This window comes from Melanotaenia boesemani, chromosome 3 (assembly GCF_017639745.1).
Source record: "Melanotaenia boesemani isolate fMelBoe1 chromosome 3, fMelBoe1.pri, whole genome shotgun sequence".
Taxonomy (NCBI): domain Eukaryota; kingdom Metazoa; phylum Chordata; class Actinopteri; order Atheriniformes; family Melanotaeniidae; genus Melanotaenia; species Melanotaenia boesemani.
This window is the reverse complement of record NC_055684.1, coordinates 20,207,045-20,231,126: the sequence shown is the minus strand read 5'-3', so window position 1 is coordinate 20,231,126 and position 24,082 is coordinate 20,207,045. Positions and strand designations below refer to the sequence as shown.

The 24,082-nt window shown below is 39.1% G+C and overlaps 1 protein-coding gene across 4 annotated transcripts in view; it reads left to right on the top strand.

The window, feature by feature from the left end:
* nav1b (neuron navigator 1b) overlaps window positions 1–24,082 on the top strand; it is a 66,913-nt gene that overhangs the window by 5,735 nt on the left and 37,096 nt on the right. For 2 of the 4 annotated variants that reach the window (XM_041980699.1, XM_041980698.1), the window contains exons 1-3: window positions 1,621–2,593; window positions 16,768–16,870; window positions 19,191–19,550. In XM_041980699.1, the coding sequence (XP_041836633.1) occupies window positions 1,861–2,593; window positions 16,768–16,870; window positions 19,191–19,550 (1,196 nt within the window). In that variant the 5' untranslated portion in view covers window positions 1,621–1,860. Of the gene's footprint in view, window positions 1–1,620; window positions 2,594–16,767; window positions 16,871–19,190; window positions 19,551–24,082 lie in introns of those variants that run through there. The other 2 variants (XM_041980697.1, XM_041980696.1) reach the window with 1 other exon arrangement.

Here is a 24,082-nt window from a genome sequence, read left to right as displayed (position 1 = left end):
TGGTATAAACACACAAATAATGATTCTAGCAGTTTTATCACTTTTTTTTTCTTGGATTTTAAGTATTGTGACAGCTGGTAATAATGTAGAAAGCTAGCGTTATGTCACTATGATGCAAACAGTATGTTTAAGACATCCAGGAATTTGTTCTGATTCTATTCATAAAGGCATCCCCTCTTCCTTAAACAAACCAGCTTTTCTTTACATGATGAAAGTATGATCACCATCAGAGATCTAGAGTCAGCTGGGGAGTGAACTCATGATGATGAGGAACAACTCTTGGTATTGTTCCACAAACTAATTGGCAGATCTCAGCGTTGCTGATCAGTGGGTCGCTCCAGGTGCCCCCAAAAGCTAATTAAAAAGGGCAGCTGAGTGTGTTGCAAACCTACTGTGAAAGTTAGAGATCCCCTCTAGACACTGTAGCCAACAGGTCAGTCATTCAGGGGATTTTTGCAGCATGTAGTTTGGTCTTCTTCACATATGCAGGGTTGTGAAAATGAGCAGTTACTTGTTGATGTGAACAACCAAACATTAAAGCATTGATTTGGAAGATATTTTAAAAAAATCTATGGGATGACCACATTATAGTACAAGGGGTGTGCCACATTAAATGTGCATCTTTGACAGCTGTATTTGTGCAAATCAGTGAGGTCTGGGGCAGATGATATGCAGCCAAAGAGGGAGGGTGGTTTCCATAGAGCAGCCATGAATCCAAGCCTACCAAATCCTCCTGAGACACTATGTGGAATATCTTTTTAAAAACAAATTCAGCAAGCATAAAATAATGTGACTGGATTTTCAATGCAACACAATATTTTAGTACATGCATGTCTGTGTGTAAATGGATTAAACACTGACATAAAGATATTTCCAAAATGTGGTTTTGGGTGTGTTTCATATATACATATAAATATATATATATATATATATATATATATATATATATATATAGTATGTACATATATAGTATGTATATATATGGCAAAGATAAGCCAAACTATTTCATCCCAAAATGTATGTAATCTTTCACCATCAGTGTTAATATGGAATACATCTGGTCAGCACAGTGCTGATTTTTTAAGCATATGATTTATCCAGCTGCAAATCTGAAATGGATATTGTAAGGAAGCTCAGACAGGATGAAAAGATAATCCTGGTGCATTGGTTGTTGCATTGTGTAGGGTTTGGAACAGTGATTATAATTCATGCTACAGCATGTAGATACAGATCTAAATGCATATTGCTTCATATTAACAACTCATCCATCATCAACGATTCATGCATCAGGAGTATTGAACAGTGAACACTGGATATGAATGGGGGAGGGGAGGAACAAAGGAATCACATGAGATGGTGGGAAACATGGTGTGTTGGAACCTGACTACACCCTTTAAAAAAAAAAAAAGCTTCTGTCCCATCGTTTTCATTCATTTGGCATGTTCTGCTGAGACACAGTAAAGCATCTTTAAATGAACCAAAAATGACGGAAGGAGGATGAAGGCGGAGGCGAGGGAGAGGCAGCAGAGAGCAGGGGGAGGAGGGAGGGCTGTTGCGTCTGCCACCGCTGTCATTCGGCAGCAGGAGGTTGTGCAGAAGGAGGAGAGTGGAAAAAACGGAGCAGAGGAGGACAGAAGGGAAGGAGAGAGAGAGGGGGAGAGAGGAAGCGCCTGGGCAGCACTGCAACAGCAGCAGCTGCAGCAGCCCGTCAGGAAGAGTGCAGAGAGGCGGCAGAGGGAAGAAAGAAAAGGCTGTAAGATTGACTTGAAAGAAGCATTTTTACACAAGGAAAAAGAATTTGAGGAAACCAGCCTGTTGTCTCCCTCCTGATGCTTTTTGATATGTTCTCATGCGGGAGGCATGCTTGGAAATAGTGTGAAAGGCAGAGAACGAGATTTTAAGATGGAAAGGACGGATAGCACCAAGGCATACGGCCAAGCAGATGGCAAAGGAGTTGGTATGTCAGCTAAGAGGGCCAAGTCTGGAGTGCCCCAGAGCACACAACGTGGTGAATTAAGGGTTTACCGGGCAGGTAGCTCTGAAGGCAGGCTACCAGTGCCATCCAGTCTCCGTAAGCAGAGGTCTATGACAAACCTGGCTGTACTCACTGATGCAGAGAAGAAGCTACACCTTTATGAGCCAAAGTGGTGTGATGACATGGCCAAGCCTGGAGCGGGGCAAAGCAAGATGAGCAAGCCAAAGACTGCAGGGGGTGGCAGTGGGGCCGGAGGGGGTGCCCCTCTCTCTCGAAACCTTTCCAAATCTGAACATTCGCTGTTTCAGGGCAAACCCAAGCCCTTCAGCCCTCTGGCTGCTCCCTCTGCCCTGAGCAAGCAGAGTCGTATACCTCGTGGTCCTTACGCTGAAGTGAAGCCTTTAAGTAAGGCAACTGAGGATGGGAAGTCTGATGATGAGATCCTTTCTAGCAAGACGAAGGCCAATACAAAGAAAACTGTAGCTGGAGCTACAGGGGAGTCCAGTTCCAAAGGTCAGGGAGAGGAAGGGGGAGATAAAACCTTCCTGAAGGTGGATCCAGAGCTGGTGGTGACAGTGCTGGGCGACCTGGAACAGCTGCTCTTCAGTCAGATTTTGGGTAAGTAGAGCAGAAACTCGGACCCTACAGTATTATTGGGAGTCATGCTAAAAACCAATGCTCTGCTAGCACAGTCGATAGCACGCCCCCTTTTATACTGCTGTCATAGAGCACCTGCTTTCTGCTGCAGGTCCAGATTTTCTCTGAATGGATTTTACGAGTGGAAAATTATTTTGTAAAAATAAATACACTCTTGCAAAGCATTGTGGCTTCTAATTTTTTTTTATTGGGGTTATTATGTGAAATATGCTTGAATGCCGTCACTAACACTACCGGTTCATTGCATGCAGCCTAGGGGAGGTTGTGGATTATTAGCAGCAGATTGATCGGTTTTATAAAGCTGTCATTTGCTGGAACATGTGCCGATACACTCAGAGCTCCATCCGCTGCTCCATGTATGCTTCCAAAAACGAGGACTGGGAATAACAGCATGCCATATTGAGTTCCTTTTAGCCGTCGAGACATGTTTATCCTCCTCCCAGCTCCATTCATCTGCAGAGCTCTGACAGATGGTTTACACCCTGTGCACTGCTATGATGGACAAGGCAAAGAAAATGGCTTTCGTGCTGGAGGTGTAGGCCAGGTTTAGTAATAGAAAGGGCATGAGGAGTGCAACGAGGATATTTATTAGCCTGTGGTGGTAATTCTGTTGATACAATTTTTCCTTTTTTGTTGCTGTACATATAGCTAAACAAAGCTTGCATTCATTCAATTTTCAATAGAGTTTTCCATTCAGTGTTTCCTGGAGAGGTTGTGTTTAAACATGTATTTTAGACATTTTTTTCTACTGATGACTTATAACTGGCTTGTTACTTTGCAGAGACTACACTTTACAGTTTATGCACAAAAATAAAATATTAGCATTTTTCATGTAATTTCTAAGGATTTTTTTTTTTGTTAATTTGCATTATCCTATTTCTTTTGTCCTAAAATCTCATCATTTGCCATTTACTTCATGTAATCAGGAGAACATGTCAAGTTGCATCTTAATGAACACATCTGGGACAGTTCAGCTTCATCATTCATGTTTGTCACATATAACATGCAGGAAAATAGGAAATGTAAACACAAAGAACAGATAGTATCAACACTTTCATAGCCTTTGTGTGAACTGAACATGGAACCAAACCCAGAATTGTTGAGAATTTTGTCCACATCCCTGTCAGCTGCACAGTACTTATGTGCATTTTTTTCCCTTGTTGGGTTTATTTTCTTATCGAATGATTTATCATAATTTAGGATAAATATCCTATGTGGGCCTTTGTCACAAGTCAAGTGTTTTGTGTTCATTAAAAGGAAAAAAAATTGTGCTGGAGTTAAATAACCACTAATTACTGGCTTCCATTGATGGATACGATATTGAGGAAAATGCATTCATTGTAGAAATACCAACATTCTGTGGCTGAGACAGAGACATGCAAACACATTTTCACCACGCATCCTAACTTCATGCACACTGAGCTTGCTTATTACTACTGTAAATAGAGCTTTATGTTTGCAGTACATTCAAGGCACATTCAAGCTACTTCTGCAGCATATCTCATTATCCATGAAGGGATGCTTTTACATCTGAGCATAGCAGGGCTCCTTATTTATCAACGTTACATTGAGAATGACCAATTTTGTGGGCTTCCTTATCAAACTGTCTATGTAAGTTTGGCTCTTTGTAACACTGGAACATTAGGCTTTTATTTCTAAGATAAGATTAAAATCTGCCGGTAATATCAAAACAGAGGAAGACGTTTTATGCTTAACTTTGTATGATGATGAGTGTAGATATCAGGCTAATCTTGGTAAGTTTTCTGGGTTTGTGTTGCGTTCCAACTCAGTAGCTTGAAATTGTTTTCAGACTGAAAAAAGAACCCTGGTAAACAGCTTCCATGTCATTAAGATAATACACTCACATCCACGAGAAAAGGACAGACAGTACAACTCCTTCTTTGGAAAGAAAAAAAAAAAAACTCTTGTGCTCGATGAGCAAACCTCATTTTATCATAACTGAATGGGATCTGTCAAATTATATCAACACAAATATAACAATGGCCTGCAGCCATCAAAGTGGACGGTGAATGGGTGAGGCTGTGGTCACAGTCAGCAAGGGTCAGACATGTTTACTGTTACATAAGTAAAATAAAGAATAAAACTATAAGCACCAAAATATCATCCTTATGCATTTGATAGCCACAGTATAAATAAGACAACATTTTTTTTTCTTTTGGTGTTTCTTAAAAGTAGGAAAACGTGCATATGTACAATGTTGGAAATAAGTAAGAAAAAAGGGGAAAATGATGAAATTACTTGTGCATCATAGTCAAAATACTGCTCATGTTTGTGGGTTCGTTATAGTTCACATGTGGGTTTTTCAACAAACTGCAGCATAACTGAACCGTTAAGCTCTTGATGAACTTAGTGGGTCTCTGGCCCAAGAATCATATGACAAATATGTGTAAAAAGTAAGGATTCTTAAAACTAAACAACAGCCTTTCTGTTTGAGAAATGTAAGTTTTGTAAGTGCTCTTTTCCACTTGGTCTTCTGATGCCACTCACACTAGATAACATTTGTTAAAGAAATCGATCATCCATTTCCCATGCGTGCTTGCTCTCCTACCTTTTGTAATAACTGCTGAAAATGAAGGCTGCTGGTCCTCTCAGTAAACGTCTTGATTATTTTTGAAAATGTCCCACTGATTTTGTGCAACATACAGAATCTGTAATGCTGACCTTTTGTGTTTTTACTGTTACTCTCATGAGGTTTGTTGTGTCTTTTTTGTTTTTTTGTTTTTTTTTTTAGAATGAAGATGGTCATGCTTTAGTTTGCCTCTGCAGCATGTGAACCACCTTCTGAAGCAGTGTATCATTTGCAGGATTTTCCCCACTTAGATCTGCTTCAGTATTCTGTCTGAGTTTTCTTTTTCTAACGCAGGCTTTGCTGCAATGCAGGACTCCAGCTGCTACACAAGGACATGGTGCATGCTTAATACAGGATATAGTCAAAGCAGATGGGATTCACATATGTCTTATATTCAGCATTCCAAGATGGACAAGTTTGTAGGGATCGTGATAACATTAGATTTGAGCAAGCTCATCAACTTGCACATCTTTATTCATTACATGAAAAGCTCTGGCAAGTGACAAATTAAAAGGCAAGGCAAGTTTGTTTGTATAGCACATTTCATGTACAAGACAATTCAAAGTACTTTGCATAAAACATTAAAAGCATTGCAGATGGTGCACAGAAAGCATTAAAAAGTAGTAAAAGGCAGTAACAAATACAAAAACTCACAATAAAATCATTAAAAAAAAAGCCAAAGTAGGGCATTAGGCCACCTTGTGCTACCAAAATACCTTAATTGTAATTGAGAGTTGATTCTACAGGTCTGTGGATGTTTACTAGAGGGTTGGCAATGATTTTGGAAAGCTATGCCATACTGATTAAAAATCACAGCTGTTAACCCCTTGGTACCAGACATCATGTAGGTAGGGCATGACAGACAAATATTTATCATCCTTCCAAGTATCTACACAAGTTATACACCTTTGGGAAGCTAAGATTCTTGAGATTTAAATGAAGTATACCATTCCAGGCTACATTAATAAACATAGATTCAGTAAACACTTATTTCAGAGCCATACTGTACTCCAATAGATGATGCTATGAAAAGTCTTGTTACATCAGCAAGGGTCCAATACAAGTAGTAAGGAGTTAACAAGTAACAAGTCATATAAACTTACTTTAGGCAAAAAAAATGCTGTATTTTAAGGGCTTCATATATGTTGAAATCAGGTGTTTCCAAAAAACATAGCCTGGTGATTTACATTACATAAATTCTCAAACCGTCAGTGATGCCTTGTAACACATAACTGGGAGAATTAATATCCTGTAGGAGACCACTCGAAAGATATGACGGATATGTTGCAATGTGTAATAAACTCAGGGTTCAACTAGCTGCTAGTTACTTGCACAAGCTATGAGAAGCTAGGAGATAGCAGTGGCTTATCTTTAGGGCAAACAAGGTGCTGAGTGGGTCCTGCTGAGTGAGTCTGTGTTAGCCACCATCCGCCTGAACAGAGTGGTATTTTGACTTGTATATAACGTGCCTGCTTAGGTCAGTGGTTGTTAGCCACTGTAGGCCACAGCTGACCTCTCCCCATAGCTTGCACAAGCTTTTCATTTCATGATAACCAGCAATTTGAGCAGTGAAAATGCAGTTAAGGGGGCTAACAGACCTGGTATTGATACATTTGTTCACTGTGTAACCAGAATTATCCATTTGTTGCTTCTACATAGTTTTCATTTGCCAACCCACCAAGCACTTTACATATTAAGCACAAACAGAAGACATTTGCAACTTAGCCTCAGATAGTACCATACCCTTCTACATCTAGAGAGGATGTTTCTCCCTCAGCTTGCATTTCACTCTTCCCACATCTGCACTGGGAGTTTGCACAAATATATACTGGGGAAATGAAAGCTGACAGTATGTGATATTGAACAACTGCAGGTAAAGAGTAAATTTACAGGCATTCTGCTGTAGGCTTTATTTTGCAGTGATTTGTTGTACTGTTTGTTGTATTCTTCCTTCAACACATATAGCCGAGTTTAGGGTGTTGTCGTGTTTAAAAATGCACCATGAATGTGTCTCATTACATGAGTGCACTGGAATGTGGTGCGTAGTGTGCACGAAGCACTTTCTTCTGTAGTGCACACTGTCGTGGGTAAATGTTGACCCAAATAGAACACAGACATTTTGCACTTATTGGTAGTGAAATACCAGCATTTGACTGCGATTCTTCTGGCCGCCTGCCTTAATTTACAGAATGAATTTCCTAATCATGATTTTACTTACTTACCTACTTTGTTTATTCCTTGCTTAATCCCATGTGTAAACTACGTCACATCCAACTCCAACACAGGATCCTTCTCCTTTTGGTTGAACATGAGTTAGAACGTATGCTTATTATTATTATATTTTTTTTATGTATATGACCCTTTTACAAGCATACCAAGCATACTCTATTAATTGGCTTACCCTTTCAGGGACAGGCCATCTAACTAAATTCTTTGCAAGAAGTTGTACAAATAAATGTACAATTCAAAATACGTTTTTTGCATATCGTCCTACTTTATACTATTATATTCTTTTTAAGGGCCTCACTTGTGTAACTACATACCATGGCCTATTAGTCTATCTCAGTTGATAACATAGAAAGCACCATAAGCATGCATTTTCATGTGCCTTTGTATATCTCCCCCATACCTATTAGTATAACGTACAATTCAAAACACTAGTAGAACAGCTTTTTAATATGCAAAGATATCTTCACTAAATTATTGTACTTTACATGATCTGTTTTAATTGGTGTTTACACTGATACAGTGCACATTTGGCAACAGGAAACCAATTATACATAGAAATCATAGTTTAAGAAAATGCAATGCAGTAAGTGAGATGCGAAAACATAGAGATGCAGCAAATTTTTTATTTAAATATTTTATTGAAATATTTCACTCTTGCCTCTCCCTCTTCTCCACAGCAGCATCCTAGCCCCAGGCAGTATTGCCAAGTAAATGTCTTAGTGCTATACGGCTGGCACGGTACTTTGATGGCCACAGCACACTTACGGTGAACACACTTGGCAGTTCATATGAAAGCAAACATGATTTCTGTTTATATGTACTTTATGGGTACTTTGCAGACTCTTATCTAAAGTGATGTACAATATAGATACAACATTAGTTATATTTGCCAGAACAGAAAAAAGATGCAGTTCAGAGTATATTAAACTATTTTGCCTATAAATTATCATCCGCCCACATTCATTTGAAATTATTCAGCATCTAATGTAAACAATTTTGCATACATTTATACTTACTTGTAAGCTTCAATATTGGCATGCCTCTTCCCAGTAAACAATGAGGGATTGGCTGCTCATCAGTAACTAAAGGCCCTTGTGTCCTCGTCTGTCCCTGCAAAATACCTCGGTATAAATTAAAGAAGAAAAAAAATAAATAAATAAACCTGGCAGAGCCAAGCCTTTACATTCAATGATGTAATATAATTTCCCTAATCATCCTGGTACATATAATTGCAAAGAGGCTGTAGTGGAGAGGAATAATGTACAGGAGAGGCAAAAATAGAAGAAAAGACTCTAAATATGTTAAGAACAGCAAAAAAGAAAAAAAAAAAGTCTAATTTGGTTTTCAACTGTCTACAACAAGTTACAGTACTTCACCTTTTTATGTTTTTGTCCCCACGTATTTAGTCCTTATAGTGCACCCTAAAATGTGTTTTATGTTTTTTTTTGTCTCTTTTTTTTAAAACTGTAAACAACATAATATTATTCTATTGTGATGAAAACCGCTCATACAAAAAATTGTATAATTATATATTTTTTTTCTTTAAAACCAGGATTTTGTGAGTCAAAATGGCTCATAATGCCCCCTACAGGGTAAAACCAGGTTTTGTTTCTTTATGATGTAGAACTGTACTTGAGCCATACTGGCGCTTCTCTATGTCATGAGAGAATTTTAAAAACCTTACAAACCTCTCCTTCCAGATGCAAATAGGCGGGTCCTCGCTTGCAAGCTTAAAAAACACCGGACTTATTCTTATTTAACATATTTTATTTGCAGATAAATGTACATGTATCTCAATTATTCCACAACAGTTTTTTTTTTTTTTTTTTTTTTTTTTACATCCAGAACAAGCCCCACCCCCCACCCCTGTGCTGCCGTATCAATCAAAGACATCCAGAACATAGATGCGTATATCAAATGAAAGTTGGCACATTTTCAAAGAAAAAAAAAAAAAAAAAAAAAAAAAAACCAACCCCGAAAGCCAATATGCCAATATAGTGCGTACAAACAGATTCAACCATACAGTATATACACTTAATTTAAACAGAAGAAATAAATAAATAAATAAATAAATAAAATGAAATAAAATAGTAATAATAATAATAAGTAAAAAAAAAAAAAAAATGAAATAAAAAAAATAAGTACCTGTGTACCAAAGTCGTGCAGGTGGATGATCATGGAGACTTGGGTCAACAGCTTATAATTCTCAGTGCCTTCATTTTCTTATCTTAGTTCAGCGGGAGGACATCATGTCTGTTAATGTAGGACAGTAAGGGGTTCCATGTTTCATAGAATTTTTGAGTCGACCCTCTAATACAAAATTTTATCTTCTCCAACTTAAGATATAGCATAAGGTCTTTCATCCAAGATGTTGTTTTGGGTGGTTGTACATATTTCCACTCCAAGAGGATCCTTCTACGAGCAAGGAGGGTTGAAAAGGCAAGAAAATTTTTAAGCCTAGTTGTCATCGGTGCACCCTCCCCTGGGACACCAAAAACTGCCATTTCAGCACTAGGTTCAATGTCTTTATTAAAAGCTTTAGATAACGTTTGAAATATTTCACTCCAAAAACAGTGTAATTTGGTGCAGGACCAGAACATATGGGCCAGGTCAGCTCTCACCACATGACAACGCTCACACATTTCACTCACATTTGGGTAAATCTTGGAGAGCCTAGCTCTGCTATAGTGGACTCGATGGAGGACCTTGAACTGAATTAAACCAAGGCGAGCGCATGAAGTTGATCCATTGACTCTGTGTAATGCATCGTTCCACACCACATCAGAGATATCCTTCCCAAGCTCCCCCACCCACTCCGCCCTGATCCCATCAAGAGTCTCATTATTGAGTGATAAAATGTGGTTATATATATTTGAGATGAGACCCTTGCAGCATAGGGGGGATTGCAAAATGAGATCTATTCCGTTCTTTGGTGGTAAACTGGGAAAAGTTGGACTAATAGTTCGAACAAACTGGCGGATCTGAAGATAGCGGAAAAAGTTAGAGCGTTCTAAGTTGAATTTGGTGGAAAGAGCATTGTACGTGGCAAAAGTCCCATCTATGTATAGGTCACTCAGTTTACTTAAACCCGCTCCTTGCCACTGAACAAAGCCTGGGTCTAGTTTAGCTGGTAGAAAGGCATGATTATTAAGGATGGGGTATTGGAAAGAGTGATCTGGCAGATTAAAAGTTTGTCTAAATTGTGACCAAATCTTCAGGGTGGAGATTACAACGGGGCATGAAGAATATTGTCTAGGAGAGAGTGGTAATTTTGAGGTAACCAGGGCAGGAAGTGACGATGATGTGCAGGTATGACCTTCTAACTGACACCAGACAACATTTGGAGTTTGAATCCAATAGACAATTTTTTGTAGGTTTGCTGCCCAGTAATAGTACATCAGATTAGGCAGACCCAGACCCCCTTCTGCTTTATGCCTCTGAAGGAGGACTTTACGAATTCTGGGGTGTTTGTCTTTCCATAGAAAGGAGGTGATTACTTTATCAACAGATCTAAAAAAGGATTTTGGGAGAAAAACTGGGATATTTTGGAAGAGGTACAAGAACCTGGGCAAAATATTCATCTTAATACAAGCGATTTTTCCTGCTAGGGTTAAATTAAGAACACTCCAACTTTGAAGGTCATGTTTAAGATTATTAATCAGGGGAGTGAAGTTTTTATCGTACAGACCCGAAAAAGAGCGTGCAATATGAATTCCTAAATATTTAAATCCTGATTTACAGAGAGGGAAGAGCAGGTCGTTTTTCTCAATTTGAAGGGCTAGGTTATTAATTGGAAAGCATTCGCTTTTTGAAAAATTTAATTTGTAACCTGAGAAACTACCAAATTGATGTAAAATATCTACAATGCTAGGAGCAGATGCTACAGGGTCTGAGACGTAAAGTAGTAGGTCGTCTGCATATAAGGATACTCTGTGCTCTACATGTTTTCTTAAAACTCCCTTAATGCATTTTGAAGTTCTTAGTTTAATGGAAAGTGGCTCAATTGCTAAAGCAAAAAGAAGTGGGCTAAGAGGGCAGCCTTGCCGAGTGCCCCTAGACAGAAAGAAGTATTCGGAACACACTTTATTAGTAATAACTCTTGCTTTAGGTGACGTGTATAGAAGCCGAATCCATGACAGGAATTTGGGTCCCAGGCCAAACTTCGCAAGTACAGCAAACAGATAGGGCCACTCGACACGGTCAAATGCCTTCTCCGCATCCAAGGAAACCACCACTTCGGGCGTCACCAAGGATGAGGAAGAATAAATGACCCCGAGGAGTCTACGTATATTTGAAAAGGAATGGCGGCCCCTAATGAAGCCTGTTTGTTCTGGGGAGATTAAATCTGTTATAACAGTATTGAGCCTGGTGGCAAGAATTTTGGCAAAAATTTTGGCATCTGCATTCAGTAGTGAAATGGGCCTATATGAGCTGCAGTTGTTGGCGTCTTTATCAGGCTTCAATATAAGTATAATATTAGCTTCTGTAAGGGTTTGTGGCAGGGTTCCCTGTTCCAGGGAGTGATTAAACATCTCCAGTAGGAGGGGGATTAATTTAGATGAAAACTTTTTATAAAATTCAATTGGAAATCCATCTGGTCCAGGGGCCCTGCCACTTTGCATTGCTGACATAGAAGTGAGGACTTCATTGGGTGTCAAGGGTTTATCCAGATCTGTCTTACTAACGGAATTTATAATAGGAATATCTAAACTGTCTAAAAAAGTGAACATGGTTGAGTTTTCCTCTGAGTACTCAGATGCATATAATTTTGAATAAAATGACTGAAAAGCACTATTAATTTCTATTGGGTCAACTGTTAACTCGTCTGTAGTCTTCTGGATCCGAGGTATAAGCTGAGCTATTGATCTACTTTTGAGCTGGTGGGCCAGGAGGCGGTTCGCCTTTTCACCATGTTCATATATAAATCCACGAGACCTAAGTAGGTGCTGTTCAGTTTCCTGCGTTGATAGTAAGTTGTATTGCATTTGTAAGTCCAGTCTCTCTTTGTATAATTTGGGAGAAGGTGATATTGAGTGTCTGTGGTCCAAATCCCGAATTGAATTTATAAGTTGCTCCTGTCTTGCTTTCCTAGTCCTATTACGTGTCGTTACATAGGAAATTATTTCTCCTCTAATAACTGCTTTGAATGTCTCCCACAGGAGTGAGGGAGATACAGATTCAGATTTATTTGTCTGTAAAAAATTATCTATTGCTGCAGATATAACTGCACAGAAGTCTTCATCTGCCAGTAAATTGGAATCAAATCTCCAGCTACGGTACCCAACTTGGTTAAGAGGAAAGTCTAAGTCTAATAACACAGGGGAGTGGTCTGATTCGACGATGGGCAGATATTCACTTCTCTTAACAAGCGGTAGTAAAGTTTTATCTATGAAAAAATAGTCAATTCTTGAATATGTTTGATGTACATGTGAGAAATATGAATACTCTTTGTTATGTGGAAAAAGAAAGCGCCATGGGTCCAAACAGCCCACTCCATTCATAAATGTGGACAAAGCATAAGCCATTTTGGATGGGGACACTGACTTAGGACTAGATCGGTCCAAGGTAGGGTCCATGACACAGTTCAGGTCCCCACCAAGGACTAAGTGATGTGAGTCCAAATTGGGTAAAAAGGAGATGAACCTGGAAATAAAACCAGCATCATCCCAGTTAGGGGCATATATACATGCAAGTATGACTGGAGTGTTAATGAGAGATCCAGTCACTATCGTAAATCGGCCGTGTGGGTCAGATATGGACTCCTTAAGAGTAAACTGTATATTTTTGTGGATTAATATTGCTGTGCCTCTTGCCTTAGTATTGAAGTGTGAATGATAATATTGTCCTACCCATGATTTTTTTAGTTTCATATGGTCTGCTGAAACCAGATGTGTTTCTTGTAGAAACGCTATTTCTGCTTTTAATTTCTTTAGGTGGGAAAAGATTTTTGCTCGTTTCACTGGCCCTCTCATACCTTTTACATTCCAGCTTATAAGGCGGACTGCTGAACCTCCCATTCTGACATTATTAATTAGTGAACTAGACATTATCACTTAGATGTGTGGCTGACCTGACCCAAAAGCCCAATGGACCACCCCTGACATAATAAATCTGATATCTTGAGTAAAATGAAAACACACACAAACGCATCACATAACCTGAGGCGGCAGCACAAACCCCCAAAACTCCCCAAACACACCCCGACTGTGTGTTTGCCTCGGAACCTGAAGCAAACAGCAGCTCCTTGTACAACTCACAGATCTCCCGGTAGGCCATCCCTTAATTAACTTACTTGGGGGGGGGCCCAATCAACAAATAAGCAAGCACTACACTATTGAGATATTCAACAAACCAGTAACAGTCTCAGTAGTTTGGAAGAATAAGTGATAGCTAAATGCAGAAATTATCAACTCACTCCTTCCATTGGTCCGGCCGCCCAGCGAGTTACTTTACAATTCGTCTGTCGTAGAATGCCTGGGCGTCCTCTGGGGTGTCAAAAAAGTAGTTTTCGCCGTCAAATGTGACTCGGAGTCGGGCTGGAAAAAGCAGACGAAACTGTACTCCTTTTTGGTAAAGAGCTCGTTTAACGTCATTGAAGGCAGATCTCCTCTTCGCAAGTGTGGCGCTGAGGTCTGGATACACCCTTAGAGTGGAGCCCCTGTACTTCACCTCGTGCTGCCTGGACCATCTCAAAGCAGCATCCTTCTCCCGGTACCGATGGAAGCACAAAATGAAGGGTCTTGGAGGTCGTCCTTCCGCAGGTTTAGGTCCCGCTGCACGGTGCGCTCTATCCAGCTCCGGCGGGTTCGGGAATACGTTATCCCCCATGACCTCCTTCAGTAGCTCCGAGATGAAAGAGTTAGGATTATGACCATCCTCGCTGCCCTCAGGTAGGTTCAGGATTCGTAAGTTAGCTCTGCGGGATCTGTTTTCCAAGTTTTCAAGGCGATCCAGCAGGGTCGCGTTCTGTGCTTGGAGGGATTTAACAGTCGCTTCAGCAGCACAGATCCGTTCGAAGTTATCTCCCGCTAAGTTTTCTGCTGCGACTAGTCGGCCCTGGAAGGAGCTGACTTCATCCCGTAGCCCGTCCACCGAAACTTGTAAGGGCTGGATTAACTCTTGAATTAATGTGGCCATATCATCTTTAAGGTTAGCACGTTGCTTAGCTAGCTCTGTGGTCAGCTGTGTAATTGAGATGGAGTCTCCAGGTTCACTGTCGTCGGGTTTCTCAGTTTCCGACGCGGCTGCCAAAGTTGCTAGCTTGCTAGCTATGCTAGTTTGTCGCTTGGTTGAAGTCGAACCCTTTAGTGACTTAGGGTTAGTATTGGCCATCTTGCTGTTGTAGCCGCAAAAAAAAACAAAAACAAAACAACAACCTCGAAGCTATTACCGTGTTTGTTATATGTAAAATCGTGTATTATTTAACTTGCATCAAGTATAAGAGAGTTGGTCGGGAGCCCCTTTACCCAACGTCCTGCTCCTACATCGCCAAACCGGAAGTCGGACTTATTCTTTACCTGTTGATCTTCATCTAGCGACAGACAGGAGCTCAAATGTAGCAGCGACAACCCACAGCAGCACATCCTGCAGCTGCCACAACCTGCCGCGAGTTACCACAGCTTTCCAGAGTTTGCTGGAGCTGCTGACAGGCTAGTGCAACAGTGCTAACGGTTCAGACTTTCTTGTTCTTATGTAGCTGAGGTGATTCTGGAGGGGAAAATTCTTCCATCTCAAATACACTCTGTGGCGTAGGTGCTCAGGTTGGGGGTGTGGTTACACTTTAATGTATAGCGTAAGCCTGGGCGGGATGAACCAGTGACAGCTTGGTGCGAATTATTTTGAGTCTAGTCATGGAACAGAGGTGAACATCTCCTGCTCTCCTACAGATGGGACCCCTTGTGAGAGCTTTTGGATGGGGAGGGGTCTGCGGCAGAACCCTCTACTCATTGAGAGACTTTCAGGCCAGTCTCCAGAAGTCTCCAATAACACCAGAAAAAGTTGCTAGATTTGTCACTAGTAGATTTAAAAAATAAATAAATAAATAAATAAAAAAAAAATAAAAATGTTGCGAGAGGTTTGAAAACTTCCTAAACATAGTGACATTATGAAAAATGGTAATGCTGCCCTATAGCGTTCCCTCTTGGCAAGACATTTTGAATCAATTCTGTCTTCAGAAGGACACTTCCCGTAAAGAAAGTGCTCTCTTGTTGTTTATTTTTTCTTATATGGGCACCTTTTTCTAGCAATTTATTAAATAATTTCCAGTTTACTAAAGTTTATGTAATGTCTGTACATTTTGTCTACATCTAAAAAAAATAATTGTGTAACAGATACAGCATATTTGTTATCTGAAAGCTAAATTTTTAAGCGTCTGAAAGTTTTTTTTTCTGTCTGCAGTAGTATGAACCACCAGGTGTTGTGTGGGAACTAATAAATGGCAGAAGAAAGGAGTTATTCATAAAACTTTCAAATAGCTCCTGGCAAACCTTCCTGACTTTCTTCTGGAATGTGCCCTTTCTATTTTAAAATTGATGGTTCCGATTCATGCTTCCTGACCACTGTGCTGAACTGGTTCAACAGCCTCTTATGAGACCGACACATTTTTTGACTCCTGGTCCCCTGACGTCCTTGCCTTTCCTCCAGCTTTTCCAGTTCATATATTGAAGGGCTTGAATGCTGCAGTGGAAACCCCCAAATTCCTGTGTTTTGAGACATGGAGGTTTCTCTCATTTGTTACAGCTGACACAACAACAATCCTAATTGTACTGTAATATTGATTTGACATGGTCATAACTCGGAGACCCCACACTTCACACTGCACACAGCTCAGTCCAAATAAGCTGATGTGGAGTGAATTTGTTCTGGCTACAAATTAGCGTGGTGATAGTTTTACGACACCAGCTGAATGACTCTTAGATAATGCTTAGCAAGTCAGAGAACAACTCTTCATGAGGAAAACATCTGAGAGACATCCTGGGTGTTGCAAGAATCCCCCTGGTGGGAAGTCTGAGTTACAGCCTGTCAGTATTTAATTTTTAGGATGTATCACATAAGTTTAGAGGGGCTGCCATGTCAAGAAGTCAATGGAGTCAACTTTTTCTATTAAATGTAATGAACATGCATGGCTGTGCGCTCACAAAACGCAGCTATTACAGCAGCCCAGACTGAAATAATACAAGTAGAAACACATGTATATGGAGGCAGTAAAGTGCAGGAACTGTGTTAAAACTCAGACCACGATTAAAAAAACAAAAACTTGTAAATGAGTTTTATTTCCACCTGCTAAATGTTTATACTATGCTTTGCATGCCCACAGACCCGGAGTCCCAGAGGAAACGAACTGTGCAGAATGTTCTTGATCTCCGCCAGAATCTGGAAGACACAATGTCGAGTCTGCGGGGCTCCCAGCTGAGCCACAGGTAAGCACAAACTGTCTTCATTCTGTAACTTTACTGATGCTTCATATTTGGTATAGACTGGCTAATGCTACCCACCAATCCAATAAGCTTGCTTTTACAATCAGGGGAAAGATATATTTTTTAATTTAGTTTAGACAAAAGGAAGACACACTCATTGAACTTGTTCAAGAAGCTGAGAGCTCCCTAGATCGATGCATAGCACAGCCATGTGTAAACAGTTGTGCTGTGGCTGCTTGGAGAGTTTCCACCTGGTGCACATCTGGCTTCCATCCCTCTTAAATTGGCCTTTTCTGTTTCATGCTCATGACTTCATTTAAGGAATCTGTTTTTTTTTTTGTTGTTGTTCTTGTTCTTGTTTGTTTTTTGTATTCTTTTTTGGCCCATCAGTATGGCCCAATGTGAATTTATTTGAGCAACTGAGCTGTTAAAATATTCTGAGCAGAAGATTTCTTTAAATGATTCGGACAGCAGTTAGTATTTTAAATTTACTTTAAATTTACTTAAGATTATTTTTCAATCAAAGATGTACCCTGTCTTTAACCTCATGTGCAGTTTTATAATTTGTTTTGGGGGTCTAACAGGATATTTTTGCATACTTTGTTTATCTTAATGTGTATATTAAAATAGTATATTCTAACCTATCTATCTATCTGTCTATCTGTCTCTCTGTCTGTCTCTCTGTCTCTGTCTATCTCTATATATATCTATATATATAGTATCACTTGTTTGGTGCCTAAAATGCTCCTAGTAATGCCTGTAAGAAGCTGCTTTCAGCAAAACTAGACTAGTTAAAATCTACTGCTACTAGTTAAAACTAGTTGTACCTGCCAAGTGTTAAATCAGTAAAACCTTTGCTTTGAATTTCTGTGGTTAAACAGTTTGATGTAAATCTGTCTTTGATATGTGACTGGGCAAATTGTTGCAAACAAGTCTTTGCTGCATGTTTGTTAGCTTGGTTTGACGGTTTCTTATGAAAATACTGTAGACAAGTCCTAATGAAACATAATGCCTGTTGTCAAGAAGAATGACATAATTAAGCATTAGATTAAACAACTGTTAATCTGATTGCTGGTGAAAGGGCTTTAGAGACTTTAATAAAAGAATTTTTTTTTCAGATAATGAATGACTGGTCATCAGTTCATAACGTCCTTCCACTAACACCATCCTTCCTTTGATAATGTGGAAATCTTTTAATGGTACACACTTTAGTCTGTGGCTTGTACTGACATCTTGTAAGTTTCCACTTTTTGTTTTTCTGATGGAAATGCATAAAATCTCAACTGTCTCCTGCAGGTGTTAATATAGCATTAATTAGCCAGTTCTCCATAATTCAGGTTTTTTCAATTAAAAAAGATTAATGAGAATATTAAAACTGTGGAAAAAAAAAACTCTTCTAATGCACAACAGATTATCTGCTCCCTTGAGATGTTTGTGCCTGTTTCAAAGAAGACTTGATGTGCGTTAGAAGGAATGCTTTTTACAAATCATGTTTGACGAGGCAAAGATTAAAATGTGAGTCACCAGCTGCTTCCTGTTTGAGCTGACACACAGTAAATTCATGTTACTGACAGGTGTCCTCCATATTATATCCCATATTTGAAAAGCTTTCTCAACTGACCTCTTATGGAGGCTTTTCTTTAGTGACACTACACAGCCTAGTTTATTCACTTCAAACCAGTCTATGGAAACATCTCTGACTCGTTTCTTTTTTACAGCTTTTAAATATATTGCTTTAGATATGCTACACTTTTGAATGGAAAGCCTGATGTTGACAAAACTTATAGAAATTCTTAGGCTGTCCTGATAAATTATCCATGAACAATGGATAAAAATACTTGCATGGTTGTAGGCTTTGCAGTATTTATTTGACTGACTTGGTTCATTTGGTTATGCAATCTGCAGACACAGAAGATGCTTCTAGCCATTTGGTGGACATTTCTAACTCTGGCCTACTTTCAAAAGAGAACAGGAAGATTTAAGCATACTCAAACAATTAAGAACTGGCATAGTGGTTCTGTTATGTGTGTTTTCAGGTGTTTGTGAATAAAGGCATGACATGACAGGCACAGACAGAGAAATACAGTAAGCCATGTTAAGACAGAGATTTTGGGTCATCCTCGTAAAGTTCTGAGAGGAAAGTCTTCAGGCTTTATTCCCTGAAGATGAAATGACACAACTATTGTATGTGGGTCAAGAGCAACTCAATGTGGGTTTCTTTTCAAAGAAAGTAAAATCTGCTCTTGGCTCATCCAGACCTTTGTTATTTTCTGTGCCATCCTATTCAAGACTGATTTTTTTAAATAAATTTGTCTCTCTGTAGCTGCCTGGACAGCAGTAATGTGGGCTACGACAGCGATGATACCAACGTTCGTAGCATATCCAGCCTTTCAAACCGCTCCTCACCTCTCTCCTGGCGCCACGGTCAGTCCAGTCCCCGTCTTCAAGCTGGCGATGCCCCATCCTCCACAGGTGGTGGATACCAGAGCAGCAAGAGTGCTTCCCAGTACACGGCCCACACAATGCCTGCTCGCTGCTCCAGTCGCCTCAGCAGCACATCTCGTATTGAGCTCATCGAAGGCCTCGATGTTGATGATCCCGACCTCAAATCCGGTTACCTGAGCGACACCGACCTTCAAGGAAAGAGCCTGCCTGATGATGATGATGACAACCTGGCTAATGGGTAAGAAAAGTTCTGAGTTTAAATTCTCGTTACCATAAAAGCAAAAGCTAATCAGTGGCTACAGATGCAGGTCTCTTTTGGGTCTCCATCTTGTAGTTTTGACAAGGTCAGTTTGGAGTTGTTGTCAGAATGCATTTTACTCAAACTTGATAGGTGTCCCAGTGGAAGTGTGGGTTTTGCCTCTAGCTGTGTATTCAAATTTACCATAATCACATGCAATTGACTTTCAGCTCTGTTGCAGGAACTATCGTGAATGAAACATTTGGCAGTGCAACGGATTTCCTTTTTTGTGGTGGTGTGTGTTTCTTGGCAGACTTATCAAAGTGCTTTCATCAGCATTCTTTGCAGTTACACATCCATCTCTTGCTGCATATTTGCTGACTATGAAAGATTACAGAGAAGTTTTTCACAGAGTAGAAGTCATCAGGTTACACAATAAATCCCCCTCCCTCACCTGTGATTGCTGTAACAGTGCCTGCATCTTCTAAAGACCATAATCTCAACACATGAAAAATTGCCAGTCACAGTATCCCATCTTTTTTCTTTGTTGCTCATTTGCACTTTTGACTATCATCCTTACTTTCTTTAGCTTATTACCGCTCACAACTTGACAGCTGAATGTGATTCTCTGAGAAAGGGAGAGAAAGAATTGAGGACAGTTCTCCAGTGTGGAGTAGCAGCTTTATCGCTGTAGCACATGCAGTGGGATTTAAGCTCAGCTTGGGAGCGCTTACTGGGCCCTGCATGCCAGGTCACATTCTGACTATGAAGAAGAGTTACAGAGAAAAACGAGAGATGGCACACATTTTTAGAAAAGTTCAGATTAGAGAGAAAAAAAAAACTGATGTGTGAAATGAAACTGGGCCAATTTGAGTTAAATTTAAAGTTTAAGTGTGGCTAATCTTTATGGATGACTGGCTCCACGAGTAGAGGAGCAGAAAAGAAGGGATAAAGATCAGACAGCGGAGGCCTTATAAGGTCTGAATTAAACAGTGAATTATGTCAAATGGGTCTATTCCTCATAGTAACATTCACAACCTCAAATCCATTTAAATCTGCCCAGTATTTTGCATCAGCCCAAATATGCTACTTTGAAGATATGTCAAAGGTGAGCAGGAGGGCTTGCTCTTAATTTTTAACAACACAGGCAGAGATGCTAATCCTTTGCCAACAGTTTTTGTTTTGTTTTTGTTTTTTATTTTTTTTTTAAATAAAAAAAGCCTCATTAAGCTGTCTGTAAGACCACCAAAATCAGTTGCATCCACACATTTTTCAAGATAATTTGGTTATCTAAGAATGGTGAACCTATTTTAACAGAATTTTCCTCTCAGTAGGCTGCTGTCACTGCCAGCACTGAAATGTTGTGCTGTATTTTCTGTCTGATCTCAAGTAATTTGCATAACTAATCTTGGAAAGTTAAATGATATAAAAACTACTAAAATTTCTATGCATTACTGTTCAGTGTTTGCATTATTTCAGAGAAAACTATCCTTGATTCTACTGCAGACACACTGGGATGCTGTTACTCTGTAACAAAAATTAATTCTGCCTCATAAACATACCAACAACCTTTGGTGTAGCTAAGTACCTAATCTGGTTTTTGAAGTAACCACTGTGGCACATGCTCCAATTTTCCTCTGACAGTATTCTCCTGCAAAGTCTGTGATACATTTGCATTTTTACTACATCCCCTGTCACACGCTTACAGTTCAGCTCATTGAGAACCATTAGCTTCCAGCTCTTGAAAATAGATCAGGCTCCTCCAGGGTAACCATGGAAACCAACTGAAGATCAGCTGTAAGGAGAGGTGCAATTTCTGCTCCCTTTCAACAGAGCCCCAGTCTTGCATTTTCATACATTTCAATGATCTGAAAAGATGAAATATTATGATCTGCATGTAATTAATGCGATAAAATGTCTTGTAAATCAATAGTTCTTTAAAAATAATTGTGTTTTACATTCTGCAACCACTGTGCAACATAGAAATAGATTCATGTCTAATTACATTGAGCCTGCTGTTGATCAGCCCATGTATGTCACACACAAGTCACCAATCACACACTGCCTGCTGTGTAATGGATATTGATTATTCCTCACCAGACAGCACTGGCTATCTTGGGCTACAGTAAATTTGTACTCGGTGACGGTAATCACTCTGCGGCTTCTTCATCTGTAATCTGATGCCACTATATACTGTTCTCTTGTAATCAGCTCCATCTTTCAATCACAGAGGATTAGCATCCTTACACGGCAACCTACTGCTGAACGATAATATGGCTTGTCCCAATTATAAAAACTAATGCAAGAAGACTTGTTCATCATGAGTACATAAAAGCTTGTTGCCAATAACCAGTAATTATCACAGTAATTGTTAGACATTAATTTAGTTGCTGTCAGTGGAAATATTATGACATCAAGATCACTTAAAAATTTACTTGATGCTTCTGTATAATTTTTTTTTGTCCAAGAACAGATTGTTTTTCAAACAAGCTGAAAGACTAGTGACATAAAAATATTTACTAATAAAACTATCAGATATTTACTTGTTTGTGCTACTAAATATTAAATTTTAATCAAGTATTACCACAACATTAACAGATGTATTCAGTCATCTGTCCTCCATCATGTCACAAACTCAAAGTTATACTGTTCATCTTTAGCCACCACTCACTTCCTCTTATAATGGAGGAAAACCTGGTTCTTGGCTGATCTGTTTGTTACTGTATGTGTAAACACAACACTGGTTTATTCCTTAAGTTAGATAGATTTTATGCATGAATGATTGTATAATAATAGTAAACATGATGATGATGAGCACACATTTCTTGGAAAATGGTCAAGTACAAGGACAGGAGTTAAAATGAGTGAAGAAAGATGGACCATTGGAACAAGACATAAAGAAATGAAGGGTGTTTGGATCTCAAATATGCTTTTTGGCATCTTGTCACCATCAACCCTTGTGAGAAACATGGAGATCTTTTAGCAACTTTTTCTATAACTATTTGGTGTAGTTTGCCAGTAAGTAGAACCTGCTGGCTGAAATGAATGGCTGCCAACTGTTTTGATCAGAGTATTTTAAAAAGTAGTTAACAGATACTCTGGAGCTGCAGAGTTCAGAGTCAAAACATTTGAGTTAAACTTTGAATTACTTCTGAGATTTACTTTGGGATTTTCTTTAAGAAGATGTATTAAATGATGACATGTCTTAAAATGTGATGTGCTTTAATACTTTATGACATTATAAAGCATTACATTACATACATACTATCTTAAATTATAAAATTCTATGTAATTTCTTTTACTGCCTTCAGCAGACATTGCTAATATGGATAACTAAATGTTTTCCTGAGTGCACTAAATTTTACAAGGCTGTCTGCCACTGCTCAGTAAGTGACTGTGTTTCAGATCACACTATGTTGAGGTGGCTTTTTTATTTTGCCTCAACCACGTAAAGCATCATAAACGTTTCCTGTGGTTGCATTCTTCACACCATGTTGGCAAAGTTTATTCATCACTCATGATATCATCTGATTATAGGCTATATTCTAAGTGGCTGCTTTGTGACTGGAGCAGTAATCACATTACATTGTTAGTGTGTGGCTGGTTTTTCCATATCTGCTGTTTAAATCGTGAATATTAATATGCAATCAGTGTCATTTTTGTGGTTTTCAATCAGTTATGGTTGATGTTTTACAGACATTCAACTGTATTATGCACTGTGGTTCTGGTTAGCTTTCCTATTGCTAATGCAGATGTTCACAAGTAAAAATACTTATTTTTTTCCTTAATTTCAAATAGCAAAAAGGATGAACACAAGCCTGATGTGATTTTACAGGAGGCCCATCTGCCTGATTGTGATTTTTGCATATGACAATTTTATGTGTCATCTTGGCAGCATGAAAACATTCATTCAGAAGATTTTCATTTGGTTTGCCTCACAACTCTTGTGTTGCAGAAATGCAAACAGTTCAAAGAAGGATTTCCAGGTATGACTGAATTAACCAACCGCAGATTTACATTTGTTACACTGTTGTGTAGGGTAGGGAGGCCACAAAGAATAATCCAAGTCTCAGGGACTGTAGTTCCAACATCAGATTGCCATTTACTTTAACTTTGTCAGAATTATCTGTGGAAGGCCACAAAGTGTCCTGTAAACCTTTTGAGAAAAAAAACTTAAGGTAAATATTATTTACTGAAGTGGATTCAACAGGGTATAAAGACAGGCCTCCAGGACAGGTTTTTAAGATGGATGAAAAAAAAATGGTAAACTTGCAGATACTGTAAGAAGTTGTTAATATTCGTCCTTTAAATGTTAAAATGTGACAATTTAGCCTTCATGGACAATACCATCAACTGCCAATACCCTCTTATGGTACCAGTAAGTACAACCAGCCTGTAGACTTGTTGAAAAATCTAAATTGTTCTGGATTGGGGTTAATAAGATGTATGACTGTTATGACTGTAAACTATAAATAGGCATGGCCTCACTGAGAAAGGACCAAAGTACTTAATAAGCTTTGTTAACCTAGGAA